Genomic DNA, 26,603 nt, shown 5'->3' on the forward strand with positions numbered 1-26,603 from the left:
TGTCCTCCAAATCGGAATACTTAAAAAACCTCCTTTATCAAGTTCAAAGCAAATAATAAATTCAGACACTATAGCCTGACCAGCCCCCCTAGACAAAACGCACTTTTTGATCGAATCGAAAATCGAATCCGTCAAAACTCCATACAAAAAAGGGGCTTTTCGACCACTTTGCGACTGGTTTGCGATTATAATTTGCACTTTGTCTAGACCCACAGGAACATAAAAACCCTGGCGTAGAGGCGCGTCAATTGCATTTGATAGTGCAATACTGAGTACAGTCGTACCTGTGTTAAATTAATAGGCTAACTTTATGTATCAGGATTCAGGATTACGGGCTAATTTGATATTTTCATAAATTAACCAAAAAAGATGACATAGGTAACCTGGTTTAAATTAATTAAATGAAACCATCAATCGAGCTAGTAGGATTTATTTTATTATTCATCAATAATCAAATTCAGAACTTGAATATTCAACTGCAATGTCTGCTCATGAACACTTCAAACTCGGTACTTCTTTCCCAATTCCATAAAATTTAATACTTACAAAGTGACAAAAAACTTTAAAATAGGTAGTTAAAACAAACCACAGTTAATTTTCATAGTGGACTGTACTATACGATAAACATGTCAGTCAATTTGACAACCTTTGTCGGAAACATTATTCAATGAAAATATTGTCCGAACCCTTAGTATTTCTCTTCGACAAATACTTTAACACATTGTGAACCACTTTTCTTTCACGACTTTAAAAAGTTTTTAGCAATTTAATTCACAAAATCAATTGCACACATTTAAAATAAAGTTTGTTTACACTTTGACAGTTTAATTCTTGACATGCAAGGTGACATGTCAATGAAGTTTTCAGTTACTGTTGCCAGTAAAAGAAATTAGTACCATTAGTTTTCCGCAACATGGCGAGGGTTTTTATGTTCCTGGTCGGGCTATACCTACTTTTGTAATTTAATGGCTACTTAAAAAATCTAGATGTAGGTAGTAGGTACAAATTGTAATTTTTACATAAAAACAAAATCTAACGTTACCATGATATTTCATATCATTTTTAGCATGTCTACACTTCCTCTTATCATTTTCTAACGAAGAACAAAATCTTCGTTTATCTCTTAAAAAGATGGAATACAAAACAATTGCTCACCACAGGAGAGCCAGGTGTGAAAGAGAAGGGTCAGTTCCAAGAGCCTTGAAGATTGCGTCGGCTAAGGGATTAGGAGACCAGTCAGACAGAACTTCAGTACCCTTCGACAGATCACAATGGACACTGCTTGTGTGGTCTGCTAATGAATGGACATGAATGTTAAAACTACACAAAGGTACCTTTTTCATGGTAAAAGAAAGGACTCTACATTTTTTGCAGTCATTAGTAGGTACCTTTCACGTAAGTACTTATCTATGATTTTGATCGTTAGTCAAATCGTCTTTAAACGCGACAAAACTTACTAGGTAGGTTACATAGCTTGTTTCAATATATCTACTAAGTTTGGCACAAATTATATACTTAGTGCAATATCTATCACAAAACATATAAAGCAGACCCAACTTTGAATGCCAGCCAAATAATAAAATTATAACACAATACTAAATTCACATTATCATATTACAAATCTGCTCCTTTCTTACATACTGTCAGTCATCCATACATCCGATATATCCCGCCCATCCCATTTGACTACAAATTAACAAATTATCAAACTACAATAACTCCTGAACAGCTGTGTTGAAACGTCAAAATTTGCCAAACCCCGCCACAATAGGCCTATCAATGACTACTTATATTTTTTTTTGGGCTGTACTGTGACTGCTTATAAACCGAGGATCGGGCAAAGGTGTCACATTACTCTGCCTATTGTAACCTCGGAGGTCTGTTTACAAACAAAATAAGGGCTTGTCATAATCTTTTTTCGGATGCGTCGTCACTATTTTTCGGTCTGGCAACTTTGGGCGGATTGTTTTTTTTTGGGCGGCTTAGCGAAAACGCGCAAAGGTATGTATTTCAACGCCTTTATGTTGGTTTATCCGCAGATCGCATAAAGGTGTTTCACGGAAAGGGAAGGTAAATGTCATCTTTTTTGTATTGGGCAAGGGCTGATCTAAGAACAATTCGTGGTATCTTTTCGACGTTGACATTTTTGAAGGGGATCTACGTAAGCTCCCAGAGTTTTACTTTCAATAGTGCTTTTGAAATTGTGTTTTTATGAATATTGTTTACTTAACCAGTCAAAAGAGCCGACACTGATGCGCGTTGTTCTCTCAGTGGAAGTTATGTCGACCTCTAATGAGAATATTAGCACATAGTGTAGGTTTAAGTCAATTTGAACAGAATCTAGCTTATTTAGGTTCTAGTTATACAATTGGTTTCATACATTTATTCTTAATGCATCAATTACATGAAATGTTTACACTTATTTTGTTTTTCATTTATTTAAGCTTTCATTTAAATTCTTATCTTTACTCAAAGGAAAATAAGACCCATAACATCAAAAGGAAAAACTCACCAAAATTCTCACCTACCTCAATCAGTTGAGCAGAAACTTTGCAAAACAAACAATACCTTACAACAATTACATTACGCGAAACCTCAAGCGTCAAATGCGCTGATCTTTGCCTTTTTGCCGACGTGACAAACACAAAAACAACCCTATTCCCTTCGCTTCAGGTTCAAAATAAACGCTTGCTCTTAAAGAAAAAACTTTTTAAAAGGATCTCTGCCAATGTACTTGAAAAATGTCTGCATTTCATAAGCTCTCTTAAAGCTTACACAACACAGTTCAAATCCCAATACCTTAAATTTTACAAATAGCAAACGTGGCCAACATTGGTCCCAACACGCTGTGAAAAGCATACTGCCCCATAATTCCTTCGCTTAAAGACTGTATTCTCAGCTCAACTGCCTCACTGGCCGCAAATCCAAAATGGCCGCTAGTTAGAAGCGGCGAAGCGTGAACGCTTGCTCGTCGGAGGGGCCCGTGGGTTTATTTTTTCTGTAATCCTAACCCGGATTAGTGCGAAGCCAGTTTGATTGGCAGCCGTCGGCCGTCGGATGCAAGATTTTGCCCACGGCCTGGGGGATGCTGTTTTTGAAGCGTACGTGTTGCACGAAGAGATTGCAATCTATTTTCAAAGAACACATTGGGAGATGCGTCTTAGACATTGATATGCCGATGCTAGTTCGTAAGGGGGGGACTTTTTTGATGTTTTAAGGGCCGTAATATAGGACCTCTATTTCAAACTAGAGATTAACTAACGATGGAATTGGTACATTAACCTAAGTAAAATGCTACGAACATCGTGATTTGCTCAGAAGTACAGTCGACTTCATTATCGTTGCAAAATAGCTCATGTGCTATCTTACGCTGCTTCTCAGCACTGGCCCATTTATTGCCCCGAAGCAGTGGTAGGATTTTATACTGGGACATGTTAAAGAGCTTTTTAAAAGCCTGTTTGCAAAATAAATGAATTTGAATTTGTCCCTTTACAAACTGTATCAGCAAAACCGCGTTAATTCATCGCCAATTCCTAAGCATTGCATTGCTAGGTATATCTGCATGATGGGATTCCATAACGGGATTAAGTCTCCAATCACGGGGTTACGGACGGAGATCGAGGCTGCGAGGTGGCAATCGAATTACCGCACAGTTAAAACTGGAAATTACTGAAAACTCGGTTAGGACATAAGGTGCAAAAATAACACTGAGTTTCTCATATTACTTCTTACAAGCAACTTAATTGATGCATGGGTCTTTTTTTATCGTACATATTTGAAATCACACGACATTGGTGTCCGACTCTAGTGACGCATTTGTCTACACTAATATTATAAAGAGGAAAACTTTGTTTGTTTGTTTGTTTGTTTGTTTGTAATGAATAGGCTCATAAACTACTGGACCGTTTTTAAAAAATCTTTCACCATTCGAAAGCTACATTATCCACGAGTAACATAGGCTAAATTTTATTTTGGAAAAAATAGGGTTCCGTAAAATATGTAGATAATGTAGTCCACGCGCGCGAAGCCGCGGGCGGAAAGCTAGTACTCAATAAAATGTAGAGTCAATTCTGAAACCATTAGACCACATGGCTCAAGGTCAAGTTAAGGAAACAAAATGTCACAGTACAAATTCTGATTCTAACGGGATCTCTTCTAAAAGTTGAATGGTAAGTGACAATTAGCAATTTGCAATTAAAACATTACCCATTACTTCAGTTTCTAATCCTATTTACGTGACAATGGCCCTAGAACTTAAAGCTTAGTTATTACTACCAAATGAAATCTGTAAAAATACTAAGGAAAACTCTTCTTTTTTTACGAAAAATCCTGACAATTTATCGCGATTCCAGAGTTGAAGCTATATTAGTCCAGTTTGAGAACCCAAGAGCAGTATTAACAGCACTAGCCTGATCCACATGTCAAGTATTCGCGACCTTGCCTTAGCTTACGAGTTAGTCACGGCGCTCTCACGCGCACCCGTCTGGTAGCCTCGTCGGCGGGATTAAGCTCCTACGCACCAGGGCTGTCTCTCATCTCCCTAATTAATAGCCCCTAATATATCCTCAATGGATAGAGAAAAATGGCAAAAGATGGAGGAGGCTTTTACCCAAAAGGGATCCGTATAAATAACTTGAAATTGTAAAAATATAAATAAAAACATATTGTATGTAACTTGAAATATGGATAAATAAAAAGCTTTATTATTATTATAATATATCCTCACATCATTGGCGAAATATAGAATGGGAAAGGATTATGCAGTGAAGCAAGCGTACTTGGGACGACCAAGCGGTCGTCGACCGGTTGGTCATCCCAAATAGCACTGGGAAGACGAAGTCGCTGTGCGATCTCCACTCTAACTACTAACTAGCGAATAGTGGCGCAGAATAGACTGAAGAGGAGATTTTTATTTCCAAGACTCACTTTGGGTCATCTTCGTTTTTAACCAGTGCTTTGGCCTTCCGTATCCCGCAGAAAAACTGCCCCGGTCCGCTCGCCTTCATCCTTGCCGCCAGTAGGCCTAGTGCCACCAGAACTAGCAACACTTGGCTCCTCAAGACTTAGTGACCACCTCGATTTACTTCAAAATATCCCACTCAAATGTACATCAACTGTAAACCCTTCCCTTATATACCGCATCACTTCATTAATATTCAAATGTTGGCCTAAAATCCAGTGACGTCATTAAATGTCTACCATGATCATATGTGAATTTCTCACCTGAATAAATAATTCATGTTAACGAGGACATTAACATCTTCCTACTCATTTACTAAAATAACTCAGCCAACGCTTAAAATCGGTATAAAAAGGACAGGTTGTTACATTTTACCACATTACACATCAGCTCTCCAAGCCATATAACAACTTTATAACAAAATGAAGACCCAAATCTTCTTCGTTCTCGTCGTCGCCTGCTTCGTCTACGTGGCAGCGGACCCTCAGTTCTTCTGCGGAAGAAAGCTGGCGAATGCCCTGGCTGTTATGTGCCCGTACCAAGACTACCAGGGGACAAGCAAGAGGTCTGGCAACACTCTTGAAGACTACGAGGGATTCGGCCTGTCCTGGTTGCTGAACCAAGCGTCGAAGGCCGAGGCTCTGACCACGAAGGCCAAGAGAGGAGGAATTGTATCCGAGTGCTGCGAGAAGCCTTGCTCTATTGATGAGCTGCTCACATATTGCTAATCGCCTGGAGTTAAGGGATTTTGTATGGTATTTTAATAAATGATAGCAAATTATTTGTACAATTACTTAATTTCAACCCTCATAGTATTTAGTCAGTTGAAGATTTTACCAAGTTTTTTTGAGTTTGATTTTTAATGAGCTCATGGATGTCGCAAACGGGATTAGGGAATACGAACTTCGACTTCCCAATTTCATCTTTATTTGATAGATGATAAATCATTATTCTAATAGATAGAAGAGTAGATCTTCCAATAGGAATAGTTGTCAAAAGCTTAGGCTTTATGATTTTCTATAAGTGACACTGATTGGGCCAAAGTTTGTAAGAAATGCTTGACACTTTGTGTCACCCAGCTATGTGGTCAAACAGATACTTCGATAGAGTCTATAACTCTAGAGTACTCACTACAAAAATGGGATTGTTATTTATTTCAATATCAATATAAATGAAGCTTTTTCTGTAATAAATTCTGCACAACCCTGCCGCTAACTGTGGCTGTCTGACAGTGACAATTCATTCAGACTACCTGCGCGCGCGCCTAATCCGCGTGACACATGAAACGAGTACAGAGATCTGTTTTATTTGCCTTCAACTCAATGTTACCTTTCTTGCCTATTACATTTATACAACTCAGAGATAGTACTTACTTATAGAGAGAGAGTACTTACACAAATGAAATTTCGTGCGGAAAATGTCCATAACATAGGAATATAATAATTTAATTCTTGTGTCTCCCCCAATACTCTCATGTTGATCGATTGGTAGCGACATGCGTCCAGCGCTTCCCTGCTACCTTTATGATGTCGTCGGTCCACCTTGTGGGTGGACGTCCTCCTCCCCCAATGCTTTCCATGTTGATCGATTGGTAGCGACCTGCGTTCAGCGCTTCCCTGCTACCTTTATGATGTCGTCGGTCCATCTTGTGGGTGGACGTCCCGGTAACTAAATAAGATATGAATTGTGTCAAATAAATTAACAGTGGTAAAATCATAGTCTCTCTTTTTTGGTGAGCTTTTAAATGAAACATAAACATACCTTCAATTGGCCAGCGCTGCAGCGCATGGCGCCCAACTATGTATTATGTGCTACAGGGTCATTTCAATCGCCAGTGGTGCCAACTATTAAGTATAAAAAAGATAGCCCTAACGAAAATAAATAAAACAGATGACTTCTACACGCTTTACTCTATGACGCGTATACCGAAGCTGGCCCATTTGAAACATTTATTGGTATGTATTGATCTGTGAGTGGATCAGTTAAACAAATCCCCGCCCGATGTCTGCCACAATACGTGTCGGATTGTGCTTCTTTCTCACGGCGATAACATATTGATGTATTGACTGCTTGCAATTAGGAACCTCTTTTGTTTAATTTGTGAAAAAGGCTTTATAATAATACTTAGTACCTAAAGGTTTTATTGACCACAAAATGGGTAACATATCCTTTTTTTTATGTGACAGGAGGTAAACGAGCAGACGGATCACCTGATGGTAAGTGATTACCATCGCCCATAGACACCAGCAGACCCAGGAGCGTTACAAGTGCGTTGCCGGCCTTTAAGGTGAAGATACGCTCTCTTCTTGAAAGCTTGCAGGTGGTATCCATCCGGAAACACCGCAGACGACAGTCCATTCCACAGTACGGGGCAGCATTTCATGCAGACTCTGTAGTATTCTAGTCATAGATTATGTTCTGGATTGGTCTAAATCGAGTTTTGAACTTCCTTCTGCGTGTAAGCAACTAAATTGCAGTCTTGGTGTATAGTTAAATTCTGTTCAGGCTTGGTATAGCTATACTGAAAAAAAATGCTGTAGGTAGAGCTCAGATCTTCTATGTATTAAATTGACGTACTTTTAGAAACTGTAAAAACGAGACTAGATTTTGTAGGGCACAAGCCGATGACGTCATTATTTGCCAACGCAATTGACAAACGTTTTCCAATTAAAAATCTTAATACAGTTGATTTAAAAGTTTTCAAGACCAGAACGAACTGTGTTTTTATGAAAATTGTTCTTTGGAGTTATTGGTGAATGGTGTCAAAGACTTAATTTTGTACCTTTATAAACTTAAAATAAAGTTTGTTAAAGCAAAGGTTTCCATCCACTTTCCACCCCATTCACGATCCCTGGAGTCAAGCTACCTCAACAATGGGCTAAACCATGAATGAACCATGAAAGACCGGAAGTTTAACAATGGCGTTTCGTATAAAAATACAAAATTAGTGCAGTGATCAAAACTCTGGTGAGCAGATTAGAGCATGCTCGAAATGGACAATGATGCTGGTGGAAATATACGCACTGGGCGGGAGAAACGCTGCGTTTAACTAGCGTTTCCTTTCTATGATTGAAAAGTGATAACATCCTCACCCAATTAGCTATAGTAAAATAAGTGTAGCTCATAAGTCGTCGTCGTCGTCGTTTCAGCCAAATGACGTCCACTGCTGGACAAAGGCCTCCCCCAAGGTTTTCCATAATGAACGGTCCTGCGCTGCCCGCATCCAGGCTCTTCAGCTCATAAGTAATTTATTAATTAAAACTCACAAATGAAAACTCACACGAGTTTTGCAATTTAATTCACTTAATTGATATGGCATACTTACATAACCTGTACCAGATTACATGCTAGTAAAAGTACAATAACTGACGTGCAGTTATAGGCTTAGGCCATAGGGCGTTAACTGTAGTAGTATTGAAGTAATCCTTCCACATATCTTCAAACTTGTAGGAAAATATTCAAACCAGTCAAAAAACGCAGCTATTACTCCGCACAGTGCGTCCTAAAGATGCCAATCTGCATCGGACGCATCATATCGGCTTATATGTTCCGTCGTCACATAATCGCGTTTTTGTATTTAAATTCAGCCCATTTGAATACAATGTCCTGCTACCGAGATCGATCTGATGATGGGATAGGCAAGCCTTTAGCGTCAAATCATTTGCCTTGGGATTCCATACCTTATTGCTTAAAAATTAGGTCAGAAATCACATGGCAAGTAGGCCCTTAGGAAATGCAAAAAAGCAACTTTTCACACCATTGACGCTGGTGATTGTTCTCTTAAGTCAACAATGAGCTTGGGAAATAAAAATAGTGCATCGTTTGATGTGACAGGACCAAAGGTTTTTGGATTATGACGGATTGGGCATATTCCCGAAATATGTCATTTATCATAATTTTTAACATAGTTGGTAAAAAATGTAACCTCAATATTATGGAGGATGCAGTCTGCAATTCAGTAGGTTGTTAAATCTGACGTAGAGTACCGATTCGATTTGTTTTATTACTACCTTTGACAACGTAAATACTGTTATCTGTATTTTGGACAGCTTTCTTTCTTCCTTGACCCGGCTGGGAATCGAACCCAGGAGCCGGACTCTTTAACCACTAATCCACGGGGCGTCTCAGTTCCAACGGTAGCCTTTCGAAGCGAGCGGCTACCGTCTGTGACGCCGCGACAGAGCTACAAATAGATGTTGTATGCAAATGTATGAAATTCTAGGGAACGTCACTCGAATGCAGCGACACTGTCGCGGCGTTAGTGACGCGGTGTTGATGGCACTAGACCTAAGCTAAAGACGCTGCGTCTATGACGCTTAGTTCGAAAGGCTACCTTAATATTGAAAGACAAGCAAAGAAAGATCATCGCAATACTAGTTTAATGTCACGAATCCGTCTTGGAAATGAGACAGGACTAGTTCAGGGAAAAAGTAATTTGCAAACGGCAGCGACGTAGCATTAAAAATCAATTGCACTGTTTTTGCGGACCACACAAGAGGCTATCGCACATCTAGGTCTAAACTGACACAACTTAAAATTATACAATTTCTAGAACTGATGACGTTGCTATTTTCGATATTTAAGTCTTAATTGCACAAACACTATATGAAAAGACTGTACTTTCATTCCGTTCATGATAAAAGAAAACGTGAGCACCTACTTACATTGCTGTAAGAATCAGATCCCTAATTAGAATTTCATTAGAAATAAGCATTTTGTGTAAATACAGCAACTGAATTAAGTGCACATGTGCACCAAAAACATAGAGAATTTGTTGTAGTTGTTTGTTGAAATGTTATTTGATTGAAAGTTGTATTTTCTGAGTTGTCCCAATATCTAACTAGGTGTGCGGTGCAGGCAAGTTCTGTCTAGATAGTCGCAGACGCAGGGTGACGTTGATGGGTGTGCATACGAGGGGCTTGCAACAGTCGCAAGATTGACTTGACGTTTGTGAGAAAAAAGAAATCAGACTGAATTATGATGAAGGTCTAACTTTGAGTGCAAACAGTGACCTTTATTAAAACCTTTGAAACTTAGTGATAACTTCCAATTATCTAATTAAATTCTTCTGTGGTCTTATAATAAGTGTACCTACCTAAATAATTATAAACTTCCACACGATTAAATTAACGACAACTGTGGAAATTCTTGGGGGAAGGACTTTGTCCAGGTCCAGCTGTGGACGTCCATTTTTGGCTGAAACGATGACGAATTAGGTATAAAATATTAGAACAAACGAATTATAGTGTTACTATAATTCTAATAAGTTTTTTATTCTTTTTCTTAAATAAACAAACTATCAAAGAAATTTTATTTACCTACTTATCTTTTGTTTATTGTGACTCTTTTCATCTATTTTACTTTATAAACAAACCCTCAAGCGCCACATGCTGTTCGCTAGCGTAAAAAAGTATCAAGACTGTTTATCAACACAAAATTTACTTAATAATTCCGATGTCATTCACCCCGTCCTCAAAAAATGGGACAAAAACTATCGAAATACACTTAAAGCGACCACACCAGGGTGTTCCGAACGCAAAAAAATAATTTGAATTTTGAATTCAGTAGCGCAGGTGCTGGCTGACATTTTACTTTTTTCGAATCGAGGTGTCACAGATCTTTATCGGGCGACGGATTTAACGATCTCGTAACTCGCGTCCGTGTCAACTTATGGTTTTTTGTTTTGTCCTTTTTTCACGTCAAAGCCGTCACGTCGAATTACGTAAATCCCTTTAGCCTGGGAACTGATCCTTGGGTCTTGAGTTTGAGACGTGGTCTTTCGAGAATAATAATAATTTTGTTTTCGTTTTGTCCTCCTACCGTTCACTTTGAAGTAGTACAGGGTGAAGGACACTGGCGAAAACGTAAAACAGTTAATTCTTATTTCGAATAATGATAAGTATTTCTGCATGGGAATTATGTCAAAATGACACTTTTATTCTACAGATAAGATATAGGTATAGATGACTCACGCTGAACTGTCCCACCAAACTCAATGGCAGGGGGGCGCTACCATCGTTCAACTATACGGTTTCCATAGACATTGACGGTGGCGCCCCACTGTCAATGTCATCGACAGGACAGTCCAGTATTTTGGAACTATACGACGATTGAACGAACGTTTTTTATTTGACAGTTTTTATTTGGAACAATTTTAGTGCAGCCAACAGCACAACAATTCAGACTTTACAATTTTAATTGATTTGAACACATTTCTGTACGGAATGAGACTTTCTGTGACAGACCTAATTAAATTAACGCGAGCAAAAGAAGAAATAAAATGATAAAACTTTTTCCATATCTCTATTCTACCAAAACCGCTAGCCAAAACCATAGTGATGGATGCCGTTACCCGTAGTTATAGTGAAACTTTTATACATATTCATGTAGTACATGAGTACTTCTCAAAAAAAATGTACATTTTGAAAAAAAAAAGTGTGCTTTGAAACAGTTCAAAAGTTTTATATTTATAAATCATCACACAAAAAAAACACACACAATTTTGAAGGATGAATATTAATCTTTAAGATAACGAAGAATTATAGCTATAATCCTACTTATTACCAAATATTTAGATATTTTAAAAATAGTCCTTTTTTACCTTTCATACAAAAACCTGTTTGCCACCCTAGCTTTTTCATGTGTTTTTGTTTCATAAAATGCGATACGTAACTAAATTATTGTAAATTTCTTTGTATTATCGTTCTACAGTAATCGCAGTTTCTGTATCAAATTGATTTTCTATGGGGTGATATAATAATTAGCAATTTAAAGCAAAAAAACAAAATGAGTCGCTCTCATTTACTATTTCGTTATTTACTCTTTAGTTACGATTATTTCTACTTTCCCATGGTTTCTGAACAGTTCCATATTTTATTTTACACGGACAACAATAGCTGCACTCTGAATGGCTGTTGGCCTGACGTCTCCGCCATACATCTATCGCGAAAATCAGTGAAATCGTGTGTGTTTTGTGGGATTACTTTTTCGTAATAGGAAGTAAAATCAGCGATTTTATATAGAACGGTAAGTCTTCATTTAACCATTTTTTGTAATACGTGTGGTACGAACATTTAGTAAGCTTTTATATTTGCTGTAACAGCTTTTATCAAAAAAATACTTGTTTCTGATCTCATTTTGTCTAATATTTCGTTACGTTTTTTACGAATTTCGTTACGTTACGAAAAAGTACAACATAATGCTGAGTGTATACTGTTATTACCTGACTAAGCATAGTAATATTCACTACTTAATTTATTTCAAAAAATATAGAGCGTCAATTACAAAAGGATTGGATACTATCTGCTTTACAGAAGTGCCACCGGCAAAAAATAATCAAATCATTTAGATTACGTTTTTATGTTATTACTTCTTTTGTTTTTTTAGGAATGCCGCCAAAAACCAATGCCGAAAGGCAAAAAGCTTACAGAGAACGACTCAAAATGGATAAACATGATGGAACAAAAATAATTTTATTAAAATAGTATGAATGATTACTCCCTTATTTTATTTCTAACCCCTTAATATTACCCCGTATTTGGGTGCATACTTACAAATATTTCGAATTGAATAAATGAAGAGCATTCACAATATTTCGCCAATGTATAACAAGCCTTATGGCCTTACTATTTCGTTACTACCGTTTCGTTACGTACATTTTTTTTGAGAAATACTCACATACTTAATTTCGTAATCTTTCCATCTTCCCATTAACTACTTTAACCCTTCACAACCAAGACAATAATTATAAACTCTAAACATGTCCAAATCGATTCGCGATGACACAATTTGTCACGAGGGGGCGCTGTATTAAATGCGCCTTTTGTCAACTGACACTTGTAGGGTTCCGCGGGTAGATGTTAAATTGCTTGTTTACGTGGACAAATGTTCGAGCTGCCCGTCTGCCGTGATTAATTTATGCATTATAGAATTTGACTATGGGATTTATACGGCACGTCGAGATATACAATGTGGCATTTTTACTAGTTGTAATAGGGGTCATTTTGTAAGAAAAATGTGTGGGTCGATATGCTATTAAATGTCCATAGATCATTTAATTTTCGTGAATAGTGTCTCTATATAATACACCATTTATTTTGCTGTCAACTCGTACCATGTTTTGTGGGATTTTTTTTATCTAAGATGCTAAATATTAAAAATACATACTAGCTTTCCGCCCGCGGCTTCGCCCGCGTGGAATTTTGTCTATCACAGAAAAACTTTATCGCGCGCGTCCCTGTTTCAAAAACCGGGATAAAAACTATTCGATGTCCTTTCCCGGGACTCAAACTATCTCTCTGCCAAATTTCATCAAAATCGGTTCAGTGGTTTAGGCATGAAAGCGAGACAGACAGAGTTACTTTCGCATTTATAATATTAGTATAGATGATTGCTCAGATAAAGATCAACTTTAATTAATAATTTAAGTATCTTACACATTTTCACTAGGCCGATTTAAGTAGGTAATCATTAGACCCACTCTTGACTTACTTAAAACAGGTAAGAAGTACCTACTTAATGCTAAGACAAGCATTCGGATTCATTTGCTCTACATAAATCGCTTCTTAAAGGTATTTAAATAACCTAGTCATTTTCATTTACAAATAATGTATTTTTTTACCAAAACTAAAAAGTTCACAATGCTTTGCGTTACTCACATCTTTCCATTGCTCGACAGATTTCAAAGCAAACAAATAACACTATAAAAGTGTAAGTGGAAATTTATGACATAACGCAATTCATTGGGGTCCAAACGGCCCCCGCCCCAGCCGCGACCGGGCGCATCTGGGCATCAAACGCGCGTTTATAAAGTCGCCAGTGCAACTGGTGCCCGCGAGAGGGGTCCCGATATCTTTAAAGCGCACAAAAAGATAGATAGGTCTACAATTTCAAGAGATTCATCTCAGTAATTATCCATTTTACTTGGCTTATTTTGCAATAGAGAAAGAGAAATGTTTTTTTCAATTCAAAGCATTTTTCGATTGTTTTTTCTCGCATTAAATGAAGAGAACATGAAATTATTGGCCAGTGATAATTTAGAAATAAAAACAATACCGTATTGTAATTCCACTAGTACTATAATTTACATGGAAATTGCTTTGACATAAAAAATTGCCAATTTCAATTTTAAAAGGGAGCTAACCCTTCGAACTCGCGTTGTCGGTCTAAAAGACCGGACCCATCAAAGCTGTTGGTGTTAAAAAGACACCCCCATTGTGGCACAATGTATGGCTTCTTAACCCTAAGCTAAACACAATTTGGAAGCCCGAATTGTATTTATAATGGTTTTTTGTTGTCAATTGTATTGTTGTCACTTTTTGTACGTTTGGTATCAAATTGGCCCCTGATTGATCCTATTTCAATTCAAGGTTTCACTTGAAAGGAGGCTTTTGATGGATTCATATTTCAAGCGAAAATTGTACTAAAAAAGAAATTGGTATCTATCTACATAGTTATCGAATCTTTTACTCGTCGTCTCGTCGAAAGTTTTCATAATGCCTATTTATTAAAAAATACTAAGATGCGATGATGAAAATCTCGTCAAAAAAATGTCGAAGCGATATGAAATGATTTGAAAATAAGATTTTTCTTTGTCGTATTGAAAGTTTGTCGCTTGATATTTCAACAGCTACGAAAAAATCGTTTACCTTCGCTAGAATTATTTTGAGATTCAAGTAGATGCATAGATGTTTTTAGCAGCTGAAAAAAACAAACGGAACATGTAAAAAAATAAGCAAAGAAAAATGCAAAAATGGCAGCTCTACATTCCACTATCAAACTTTTTCGCGCGCAAAGGAATCCATTCAGGCTAATCTATTTACAATTACCACACATGGGTGCCAACATAACGCGCGTAATCCACAGATTCAAAACGTATCGATATCGCAACAGTTGTTCGACGCATTCGGACCTAACCGCCCTCCAGGGTGTGATCAGATGGAAGACCCGCCGTATGGCGGTTGTGGCGAGTTTGCGATTAATTTCAACAGTCTGTCAGATGGATTGTTTTCGAGAGCTCTCGTTGTAATTTATCTTCGTTTTCGGTATGAATTGTTTTTTTTTGCGAGCGAAATGCTGGAGGCTGTTATTGAATAAACGTTTTCTTATGATAACTAATTTGGGATTCAGAACCATTCGATTGTATTATGTCAGTCTTATATTATTCTATTGTAGTATCGTAGTTACGTTAATTGAGTTACGCAAGTATGGTAAAATTTTTGGGCTGCGTGCGAAATGTTATGGATTGAAATTACAATGCTTAGGGGAGTGTTTCATGAAATCTTCGTGTTTTTACTAAGTTTTAAACACTCGTAGCACAAATTAACGAATTATCACACTATTTAGCAGTTGTGTTGAAGCTATCTATTGTCTAGATATTGTCAATCATTTCAATCGCAACAAACAAAACTTTATACAATAGAGCAAACCGCTATGGTTTTCTAAATTTAAAATTTCGCACCCGATACACCCTCGCGATTGGTTGATAGATAACGCCTGTGGAGGGCGCTATTGTTGCAGAATCTGGCAGTATCGCGATAACGGCGGAAGGGTGCGGACGTCTGCAGCGCGCATAGATAAGCGGTAATGCGCGCGTCGAATGCCGAGAGGGTTTAAATTGACTTTACGATGCTGTAAATTGAGAAAGAGCCGTTCAAATTTGAATAATCCCGTCTATTTTCATTGAACAATCTCAATAGTCGATGTCCTTTTCAACCGACTTCAAAAAAGGAGGAGGTTCTCAATTCGACCCGTATGTTTTTTTTTTTTTTTTTTTTTTTTTTCTATGTTTGTTACGCGATAACTCCGCCAATTATGAACCGATTTGAACAAATCTTTTTTCGGCGTATAGGTAATACCTCAAGGGTGGTCCCATTTAAATTTAATAATAAAAAAAACAACCCCCAAGGGTGGAAAATTGGGGATGAACTTTTTTATACGCAATATCTCCGCCGATTATAAACCAATTTGAACGATTATTTTTTTGTTGAATAGGTATTATCAAAAGGGTGGTTTCATGCGAATTTGAAGAAAATATTTCACCCCCAAGGGTGGAAAATTGGGGATGAACTTTTTTATACGCAATATCTCCGCCGATTATGAACCAATTTTTTTTGGTCTCAGTGTACTGCCTACCTTCAGTGGTAACATCAAGGTAATAATTAGTTAACTAAAAAGCAAGAAATAAGTAAAATTTTATAAAAAAAAATAAAACCGACTCCAAAAAACCTACACTAAAACGTAGAAAAATAATTACTAATTACCTACTTATTTATTAGGACGAATTATTAATATTTATGTAGGTATACCATGATTGATACTTTTGGAGTCGGTGCAGGCAAACTTTACATGTTTCATAATCTTGGCACCGACTCCAGAAGTATCAATCATGGTATACCTACATAAATATTAATAATTCGTCCTAATAAATAAGTAGGTAATTAGTAATTATTTTTCTACGTTTTAGTGTAGGTTTTTTGGAGTCGGTTTTATTTTTTTTTATAAAATTTTATTATGCCCTGAGCTTTTTCATTATGCAACGCAAACAAAGTTACGAATATTTTATAAAATCCCTACTAATTTATAAATGCGTAACTTTTTCTTTTACGCCACAAGTTAGGCTTTCACGCCTAAACCACTTTTAGATGAAATTTGTTAATAAGATATTATGAGATATTATGAGTCCCGAGAAAGAACATAGGATAGTACATATTTATTCCAGTTTTTGCTAACGGACGGGCACGATAAAGTTTTTCTGTGACAAAAAAAATCTCGCGGACGAATTCGCGGGCAAAAGTTAAAAAAAAACAAGAATCTTCAATCGTAAAAACAAGAATCTGAAGAAGAAGTTTAACCCACTTAAGCTCTACATTAGTCATCTCGATTATCACAATAAATAAAACATAGTCACTTGCGACTCACTGTAAAACACAAAATAATACACAGCATAAACGTCTATCAAACGCTATTCTATTTTAGTTTGACGTTAAAATGAAGCGTTAATTTACCAACCTCGACCGTCAAGTGAAACTTGATTAACGTAGTGGACACTGGAAACTAATAACATTTTTCAAATGAAAAAACAAGCGCCACAGAGCGCAGCTCATTTACATCCTCTGTCTACTGTCAATCACGAGTATGTAACCGAATTGATTGATTGATTGATCGATCATCGTTCATTCTCGTTCATTCACCGGCTCTAAGCTTGTGACCTTATCGATTTGGTTACAGAAACGATTGGTTTGGGAACGTTTCTTGTTTAGAATAACGCTACCGTTGAGGGTTTAACTCATCTTCAAAGGAAGTTGCTGGAAGCTAAAATTATGTCAACTGACAATGTTCTTCTATCAACATCTTCGTAAATTCTAGAAGTTGCCATAATCTATCTCAATTTTTTTTAATGTTATTGATAGTGTGGGATATGCACCCACAAGGTGGACCGACGACCTTATGTGTAGACAGCAGCAGGCAGGCAGCAGTGGACGTCCTGTGGCTGAAATGATACCTAATGATGATGATGATGATGATGATAACTTTGATACTGTCGTTATCAATACAATCTATCTAGGTAGACTGGACCAAGTTGACTGTAGTCCTAATGATACCAATATACCATCTGGAAGTGAACAATAGAATACGTATACAAATTACCAAATAAATGTAAATTAGCTAGTGGCTCAGTAATAACCGCCTCTGTGGTCTAGTGGTAAGACCACCTGCTTCAGACGCAGAGGTCCCGGGTTCGATTCCCAGTGGGAGCAGATTTCTGTTCGGTTTGGTTGTTGGTAGGGCTTGTTCTAAGTCCGCATGGCTAGCTACCATCATCTTACCTATGTCTGTCGCCATAACAACAATGTTAACAGCATTGTTGTGTTCCGGTAGTTAGAGGTAAGATAGCCAGTTCCTCCGTGGTTGAGGATTCCGGGTGAAGCTCGCTTCCACCTTCGGCCTGATCATCACTTACCATCAGGTGAGATACAGGCCAAGAGCTTCCTCGTTGTGGATAAAAAAAAAAAAAAAAAACTACACATGCACCCGAAGCTACGTCTAAACAATAACACTTACTTGTAATGGGCATCATCAAACTCCCCATAAACGCAAACTAATCACATTTTTCTCCAAACTGCATTGGTAGCACACACGCATTTACAACTCATTACGTTGGTAATATTGTAGGTAATGCCAACCTAACTAAGGAGCAGGGGTGCCACCCTAAACCATTAATCTAGGACATTAAAAACCGGGCATTAGCAAAGGAATTGCCCTAAAATGCCTCAAACATGTGTCGGCCGGCGACCTGTCATCGGGGCTGCTCGAACAATGGCAGAAATTATATTTTTTGTAGCTCTACACGACAGACGCGCGCCGCGGGGCGCCGCCACGCCCCCCCTTGTTGCCGATTTGTTTTGTACACTCGCTATTCATTTATAGATGAGATTTTGCAGACTGGCAACCTCTTTGAGTTCTCTTTTTTTGAATATGGAACCTGGATGATGTTTAAAAAGTAGTTTTTTTTTGTGTGTGTGTGTGTAGGTACAATTGACAACCAGTGTGTACTGTTTTCAGGATCGATACTTAAAATCAGTCAAGAAAAACTTATGAAAAATCTAGCACACCATTCCATTGGTGGCTAAATGTGACATTCATTAGTTCACTATGATCACCTTAAATAACACTAAAATAAAAACATGAGTAGGTAAGTAGGTACTGTTATTTTGTCTTAGAGTTGCTGTGACAGTGTTGAATAAATTCAATCAAAAAGTCATCAGTATCAAAATATTTTCAAAATTTTCAACAATAAAAAAGTGTACCTACTCTCTCCATTAATTTACCGAACTACTCTTTGTTTGGTTTAACCCTTCTGTACTGCCTATTTGCTCTTTGCCCCGGTTCTAACTAGGCGTAGAATGCGCAGGGCTGCAGTTCAAGGGTTCATAATTAGCCGCTTTGCCCTGATGGTACGCGGTCATTTAGCGTTAGTAATAACAGTGTGGTTAAAATGGGTGCTAATTTGTGTTCGAATATTTACTTTTAGTTTTTATTAAAAGCACGACCACAGTACGCGGTAGAGAGAAGTTTGGCTGCCTTTAAGTTATTTGAGTTCAATTTTGTATATAAGATACAACTACATAGACTAAATAACTCGTAACGCGGACATCATTTGGCTGAAAGGAACGAAATAATCAATGACTCAAGAAAGTTGCATCATTATGTTAATTTGATAGAGTTTTAAAATATTCGATTATGCGAGTATAATAATTGGTAGAGTCATGATGACTTCTATAACACTTTCTGCCTGATCGTCTCTTACCATCAGGTAAGATACAGGCCAAAAGCTTCCTCTTTGTGGATAAAAAAAAGTAAAGACTATAGGGCCAAGCAAACTACCTACTAAAAGATGCCACCAAGATAATAATATGTTTGTAAAAGCACGTTTCACAAAAATATAGAGTTTAGCCGACTTCAGCCAATAGATCATTCTGCTAACAACTGCTATAAGTTTGAACAACGAAATCAGCTCAAAAAAATAAATTACTTGTGTGTTGTATAGATAATACACGAGAGATTATCTCGAAAATATTTACACATGTGTACAAAATCATACAACGCGATTATCCATTCTGGCCATCAATAACGGGGCACCATATGGGACTTTCGCTGACACAGGCTTACAGCAGGACCCTTGAGGGATGTACTGGTTAAATTAAATGGCTTTTTCTCCATCGGTGGTTGAGCATTGGTTGTTGCGGTAAATGCAATGTTTTAAAATGTTTTAGTCAGAATCCAGACTCTACAACAACTGCTCAATCAACAAATGCATAAACTTAAAATATAATTTGTACAAATCTTTTTCGGTTTTTTTTTGTGTTATGAACCTTAACTATAACGATCAGGGATGTTATGGATATCCGTTACCGTAACCGTTATTAACGATAGCCGATGTTTTGCATGGAGTTTGACAGATTTTTGACGTTTGATAAAGTTAAAAGTAAGATGGTGCAACCCGGCCTTAGTGTTATTTATTGTCCATTACGTTGAATAGACTCAGTAAGTAAGAGTGAACTGGAATTATCAATAGTATCTACTAAACCTATCTATCCTTAAAACTGTTTCAAAAAACTGCTCTACAATTTTATTTCAACACATCAAATAATGTTAGAAACACAAACTTCACCATATGCATTTTTAAACCATTCATTTACCCAGCAGGACACTCGCGAACTAAAGTGCCAAACTGCACCCTCGAGCATACCCCGGGGCCCAAACACTGTCGAGTACACTCGAGTAGAAAAGTGACGTCTGCCGATTAATTTTTATAATGCTCTTCAACGTAAGCACTTTGAAACGGTTTTGTATGGATTAAAGTACAAGTGGGTTAACTCGATTACTTGAGAAGTGTGTAACAGTTGTGCTGAGAAGTTTTGGATCAGAGCTTTTGTAGAAAAGCATCCCGTATTGACTTTTTTCTAAAGTAATAGAGAATCGAATACGTTTTAGCAAGCACCCTTGCTAGAAGAACACATACCCGTAGGTATTATTTATTTAATTATAAAGAATTTAATTAAGGCGAAAACTATGTATTTCAGTCAATTTTCGATGACGCCGCGACGACGTAATGAGGGCTATCGTTTTTATACTTAGCAGTTGGCACCCCTGGCGTTTGACAGGACCTTACTCTACAGTGGCGCCATCTTGATGAGTGCAAATGCGATAGTCCTCCTACCACTTTAGCGCTCACAAGTTGGCGCCACTGTCTTCGCTAATAGCAAGTGACAGGACCTTACTCTACAGTGGCGCTAACTGGTGAGCGCTAAAACGATAGCCCTCATTGTCCATTGTCTACCCGTGGTTTCGCCCTTCTGGCGCTATTTTTATATCAACTGTTTCTGATTATTTCTTAGGAATGACCTGCTATGTAAGTGCCCACCGTAAAGTTAGAGGTGTAAAACTAAAAATAAATCACAAATCGATCAGTCCTCTGTCGAATTCGAAATCCTCATAATCCCAACATTACAGACTCGTCGCGCCCGCGACCCCGTGTCAATATTTAACCTATCATATCAGAATTTGCTATTCAAATCCTCAGCAAATATCTGCCCTAGCAGATCTACCGTAGGGAGGACCTGAACTCCGAATCGATACTTTTTGCATAATAAATCAGCTTGTATAAAAATGTAAACAAGAAGTTTGTAAAACAAAATTGGGAAAATTTTTCAGTTCGTACATGTAGGTACTTATAAATACTTACATTCAAAAGTAAGATGTTTTGATCTGATTTGACCAGCTGAAGAATCGAATCTAGTTAAGGCCAAAGTAGGTAACTATATAATAATAACTATGCCACACTATCTAAAGTTTTGGTCAAAATACAGGTAAGTACGTATAAGTCTCGTGCTTGTGCATTATTTTGTGTGGGTAGGTAATAAATAAGTATGCAAGTGGGTATATGTTAACTATTTAAGTAGACAACCAGTAAGACTTATTTGATTAATTCTTTTAATCAAAAGCTTCAACCAAAATATGCAAACATATTCGTATAAAATCACTTTTAAACCATTTCATAAAATTTTAATGCAAACCAAACGTACATCCAAGCTGAAATTAAAAGCAAGGCAAGCAGAACGTGACACAATATCATACAGGTACAGTCGGTTACAAAAACATTTTGAATTTTAAAATATACTCAACATCAAATAAACCGCACCTTCCGCGACGCGAACTTTAACGATGTTCTTCTGACACAATCATGGTGCCCCAACAATATTGGTGTTATTTGAAAGCCCAATAAATATCCTTAAAGAAAAACACATTTAATTTCTTAATAAATGATTAACATATACCATAAATGTGACTTGAAAAAATACCTCACTTTGGGCCCACCTATGGGATCAATGAGACCAATTTTTATGGTTATAAAACCAAATAATGATCTCATGTGTCCTCTTTAACAGATGGATAGCGATTAATCCCAACTTAACAGTTTTATAGCCATAAAACTTGGCTCTAGCGTAACTACCTATTTTTTTGAAGAAGTGACTCTGTATCCTTCTAAAGACACATTTTTGGGGTAAAAACCTTTCCTTTAATGAAATGAAGGTTAGAACTAGGCTTTTAAATGGTGCCAATATTGGTGGGAAGTGGGGATGCATACGTTTGAAAATGCTTGTCGCGGGAGGTGCGATTTATTTGATGTCGAGTGTATTTTGATTAGTTCAATATTTTCTTTTTCATCATTTTCTTTAATATTGATAGATCCTACAACTATGTGCACAATAAATCCTACTATTACTTAACTTCTTTCCTTCCCCAACTGCATGCCATTCTCTCGCATGCAGTTGTACATTTGTACAAGTTTGAAAATAATGACTATTATGGAATGGAAAACTGAATGCTGTTTTATAGTAGCTATTACTTAACCTTATTATTCGCTTCTAATTATACTAGAAAATTATATTTATTTGACTTACGTACCTTTAGTGTATCCTCCGTTCTTTTCAACAAGGGTAAAACGGCGGGCATCGACGTTTAAAAAGGGGTCCTATGTGTTTCTGCAACTGACTATACTGCTTCGTACTAGTGGGCGCAAACGGACCGCCCCAATCATACTTAGATTATACTAATATCGTTTTCGCAAGTACCTACCCGTTGGAAACAAGTACTAAGAGAAATGGAGGTGGCATTATCTGTTCTTTAATAATAATCCGTCAATAAGTAGGTAATTAATTTTGGAACAGTGACAAAACATGCATTATTTCCACCGAAACACGTTAATTATCTGCAGTGTACGAATGGATGTTTAACAATCATTCTCAAAACTGAGGTAAATCAAGCTATCTTTACGTCGACGCGTGCTGGCTAAATTAGCTACATGAATGTGGCCATACAAAATAATTATTATTGATCCTTCGAGACGGATTTAGCCCAGATTCGCCAATCAATGCTTGGTGACATCATTACAGAAAAAATGAAAGGCATTTTTACTTACCAATTGTTGGTCTCCTCTACATCTTCCAAGCTCCAGGGCTCCAGGGATCGCCCTCCATGAATACGTGATCAGGTGGCGACCGTCACTCGGCGCTCCGGCGCGGCGGCGCGGGAAATACCATCATTTATATGCGAGGGTCAACTGTTTAATATTTGCGAAAATCTACCCACAATCATCGGAGAGCTTTGTTTTAATATAAATAAGTAGGGAGTACTTTGGATCTAGTTAAAAAAATCTTTCCTAATTCATCTTGTTATCATCGGAAAATAATGTTGTGTTCATTAATTTATCATAGCACTTAAAGAAAACAAAAGCATTAGCTAAATACAAATATGAATTCACAAATTCAGTCAACAAAACCTTATTATAATAACCTAATACTCTCGATTTGCATAAACTGATTATTGTACAAAAGCAAATTGGTACTTCCAACAAAACCCGCAATAACTAGCAAATCACTTTTACTTAATCCCCGACTTTATTACAACAATTCGACCACCCCCGGGAGAGGACAAAGCTAATAATTAGATGGCAACGTTTTTGGCAGATTTCACCAAAAACCACGCTTGCACAAAGGAAACTCGATACTGATGTCAAAAAATCACTATAATTTCGTCATCCGCCACGCCCCGGACCAGAAAACTCAATCAGGGCGTTGGGGCTTATATTTCTGTTTCCGATACGTTATACTATAGCATTTGAGTACAGATTATCCAATCAGTTAAGATAAAGGACACGGTTTTTTAAAGATCGCCATTTTGGTTATGTCTTTACCGCCAAAAGTTGACAGTTGGAGTTTGAGGTGTGGGTTTTGGCGGGAAAGTTGAGTTTGGGTTGGCATAGAGTATGCGAATAGCTTTTTTTTTAGAAATAGTCTCGGCATCGGGTTGTCGTGTGCAGGCGAGTCGCGTGGCGGGCGCGTGGTCGAGATTAGGACGGCATTCACGTCGCGAGCACAAAGCGTGGGGTTCGCGGGCGAAACGTCAATTGTGTGCGGATTGGGGGAGGAAATTCGCTAAGTTTGGTTGGATTTAAAATATAAATGCGAACACTAGAACTTCTATTTGCATATCCCACGAGCATTGTCGTTTTAAAGTAATTGAAGAAATTAATTTGTACGACACCGATATCAAATCAGGTTTTTATTAAATAAAAGTAAGTTACACCAAATAGTTTAAAATTGACGTAACTAAAGCAGTAATTTGTGTTGGACCAAACATAAAGTACTTTTAGCTGGTAAAAGGCACGTTTTGTCATTGAAGCCACCGTGAACGTAGAGTCACCTGATTCCGTAAAATTTTAGTTTCACGGCGATCGGTCTCAGTCAAATCTCAATCGATTAAAACCTACCGAAAATCTTATACCTATCAAACGGTCAATTCATTTAACCTGTCGTCTAGAGCTAGCCTTAAGTCATCGCTATGAAGGAAAAAAGCTAGCGGGCGCGGATTAGATATCGTAAGTGCCTCAATAAGTAGAAAGAATGCCTGAATTATTATATTATTTTAACATAATCTTTACTACAATTTATTGTTACTTATTTTCCGCAAATAAAATTTTGATTTGATTTGAAAATTTTCAACACCTGCTACCTACCTACATATTTATAAATGGAAGGCGTAGGAATATTGAAAATTTTGTGGCCTTTGTTTTAAATTAGTAACACATTTAAAAAGTTGTCGAATAAATAATTAAAGAGCACCCGTCGCACGCGGGTGTAAACAGAAGCGACATAGTTGGGGCAAACACGGCGGGTAAATAAATCAGGGACATCGCGCCGCGGCGATGTCCCCGGAGACAGGGCACAGAGGGACGAAGATGTGGATGTGGTAACTTGCAGAAGGCTCCATAACTCCATATAAGATGGGCTTATTTTCTAGGCTTTATATCCTATCTACATTTAGGTCTAGCATCTAGTTCTAGGCCCTAGATTCTATGGTATGCCACTCCTTCAGATGGGGTGAGCCCTGAAGACAACCTGCCCATCTTTTAAAACTTACCTACTCTTGTGAAAAAATTTGCGTGTTCGTTGTTCTTATACGGCGATACTACCTTTAGTGCACCCTACTTAAAATGTCACTACCGTGTTTGGCATAAGCTTTACTTCGACACTTGAACAAAACAAGTGCCTAAGTACTATTAACTACTATAGTAATAATGGCAGCTATAAAATTGTCTAGAAATTGTATCATGATTGTTTTTGTTAGGTATTTCACTGATATTGCCGCATACGATTTGACGATGCATTTATGGCTTCATGGTCCAAGGTCTCTCGGGGACAACGCATATTGCACTCATTTCATTATGTACATACGATTACAACGATCTGGGGACACTTCGTATGTGTACAGATGTCCCCATATTTGAGTTTTGGAGTGCGGTGACAATTGTTCAAAATCTGACCCTAAACAGGGTACTGTCGCCTGGAGGAAGATTAAGGTAGATTAGATTTTTCCATGATAACAACTACATGTACCTACCAATCAGTTGCTGTGGTAAACAGTTTGATACTTTACAGGTACTCCGCAGTACTCCTTAAGTCCAGTTGGAATTTGGTTTGTCACAACACAATAGAAGCACGAGTTTCACGACCACAAAAATACTATTTCAGTGTATTTTTTTTAAACAAACTTATTTATTATCCTCCATTGTTTTTCGCGGCAAAATTATTATGCCAAGATACATAAATAGGTTCAACCTGAAAACGTAATAAAAATAACTATTTTTTCTGATGACCTTATCGAGCAATCAAGTACCTAGTTAATAGGAATATAGGATGCATTGTCTTGTCCTCTATTTTGACAGAGGCAATCACCACGCCTGCCCCCTAAGCAACTTATGATGATGATGAACCGCCCCTGGTGGCGTATTCCCTAGCGACGGAGCCCTAGGGCGATTAATTTTGTCACGACCGCTGATTTATTGCGTTAAGAAGCGATATGGAATGCTAACTCGGTTACCCTTCCGAAATTAAGAGACACGTCTGTTAGAGCAAGTTGACAAGGTTAACTTATTGCTGAAGAGGCGAGATGTAATTTAAAAGATGCTGTCATTTGGTTTACCTAAGTCATTTTGGGACAATTCCTTCACTTGCTCCTGAAAAGTAGAATTGTTTCACTGATAAAAGTTGGCAGTTCATTGGATTCTGTGACCAAAACGCCACTGCAAAATCGCCAAATTCTTTTATTTGGTAAACATTATTTTTTTTTCGGTTTATTATGGATTAAAAACACAGATAGACGAAATGGGACAAATTCGGGATTATATTTTTTATCGGTTATTGGATTTTTTTTAGGTACATTCTCTCATGAACTTTCTGAGATCTATGGGATCACATCTTACTCTCCTTTTTGACGATGCAGCTATGGGCACCAGATAAAAACCCTGAAGCTATCCTATCAAGCTACTTTAGAATGTCATCCGACACCGTAAATCTTAAAGGTTGGATCCGACGTCACGGGAGCACCCTTTCTGGGCGGTTATGATAAGAATAATGTATTATTTACAGTGGGCCGCGAGGGCGAGGGCTTCGTTACCCGGTTCACTGGGCCATAATAACTTCGGGGAATACCCGGCCCGCAACTACTGACGCCCGGGTGTGATGTGCGTACGGGAGATTCGGGTGCGCTAATTAGTATCTGCTTTTTTTTCTCTGATGCA

The 26,603-nt window shown here is 37.6% G+C and overlaps 2 protein-coding genes across 2 annotated transcripts in view; both read left to right on the forward strand.

Annotated features, from left to right (window-relative positions):
- Positions 1-26,603, forward strand: part of LOC135082466 (LIM/homeobox protein Lhx5) — a 369,539-nt gene that overhangs the window by 145,874 nt on the left and 197,062 nt on the right. The window lies entirely within an intron of this gene.
- On the forward strand, positions 5,354-5,741 carry LOC135082354 (bombyxin A-3 homolog). The gene has a single exon (XM_063977143.1). The coding sequence runs from the start codon at positions 5,383-5,385 to the stop codon at positions 5,686-5,688; it is 306 nt and encodes a 101-aa protein (XP_063833213.1). The 5' UTR covers positions 5,354-5,382; the 3' UTR covers positions 5,689-5,741.

Source organism: Ostrinia nubilalis, chromosome 21 (assembly GCF_963855985.1).
Source record: "Ostrinia nubilalis chromosome 21, ilOstNubi1.1, whole genome shotgun sequence".
Taxonomy (NCBI): Eukaryota; Metazoa; Arthropoda; class Insecta; order Lepidoptera; family Crambidae; genus Ostrinia; species Ostrinia nubilalis.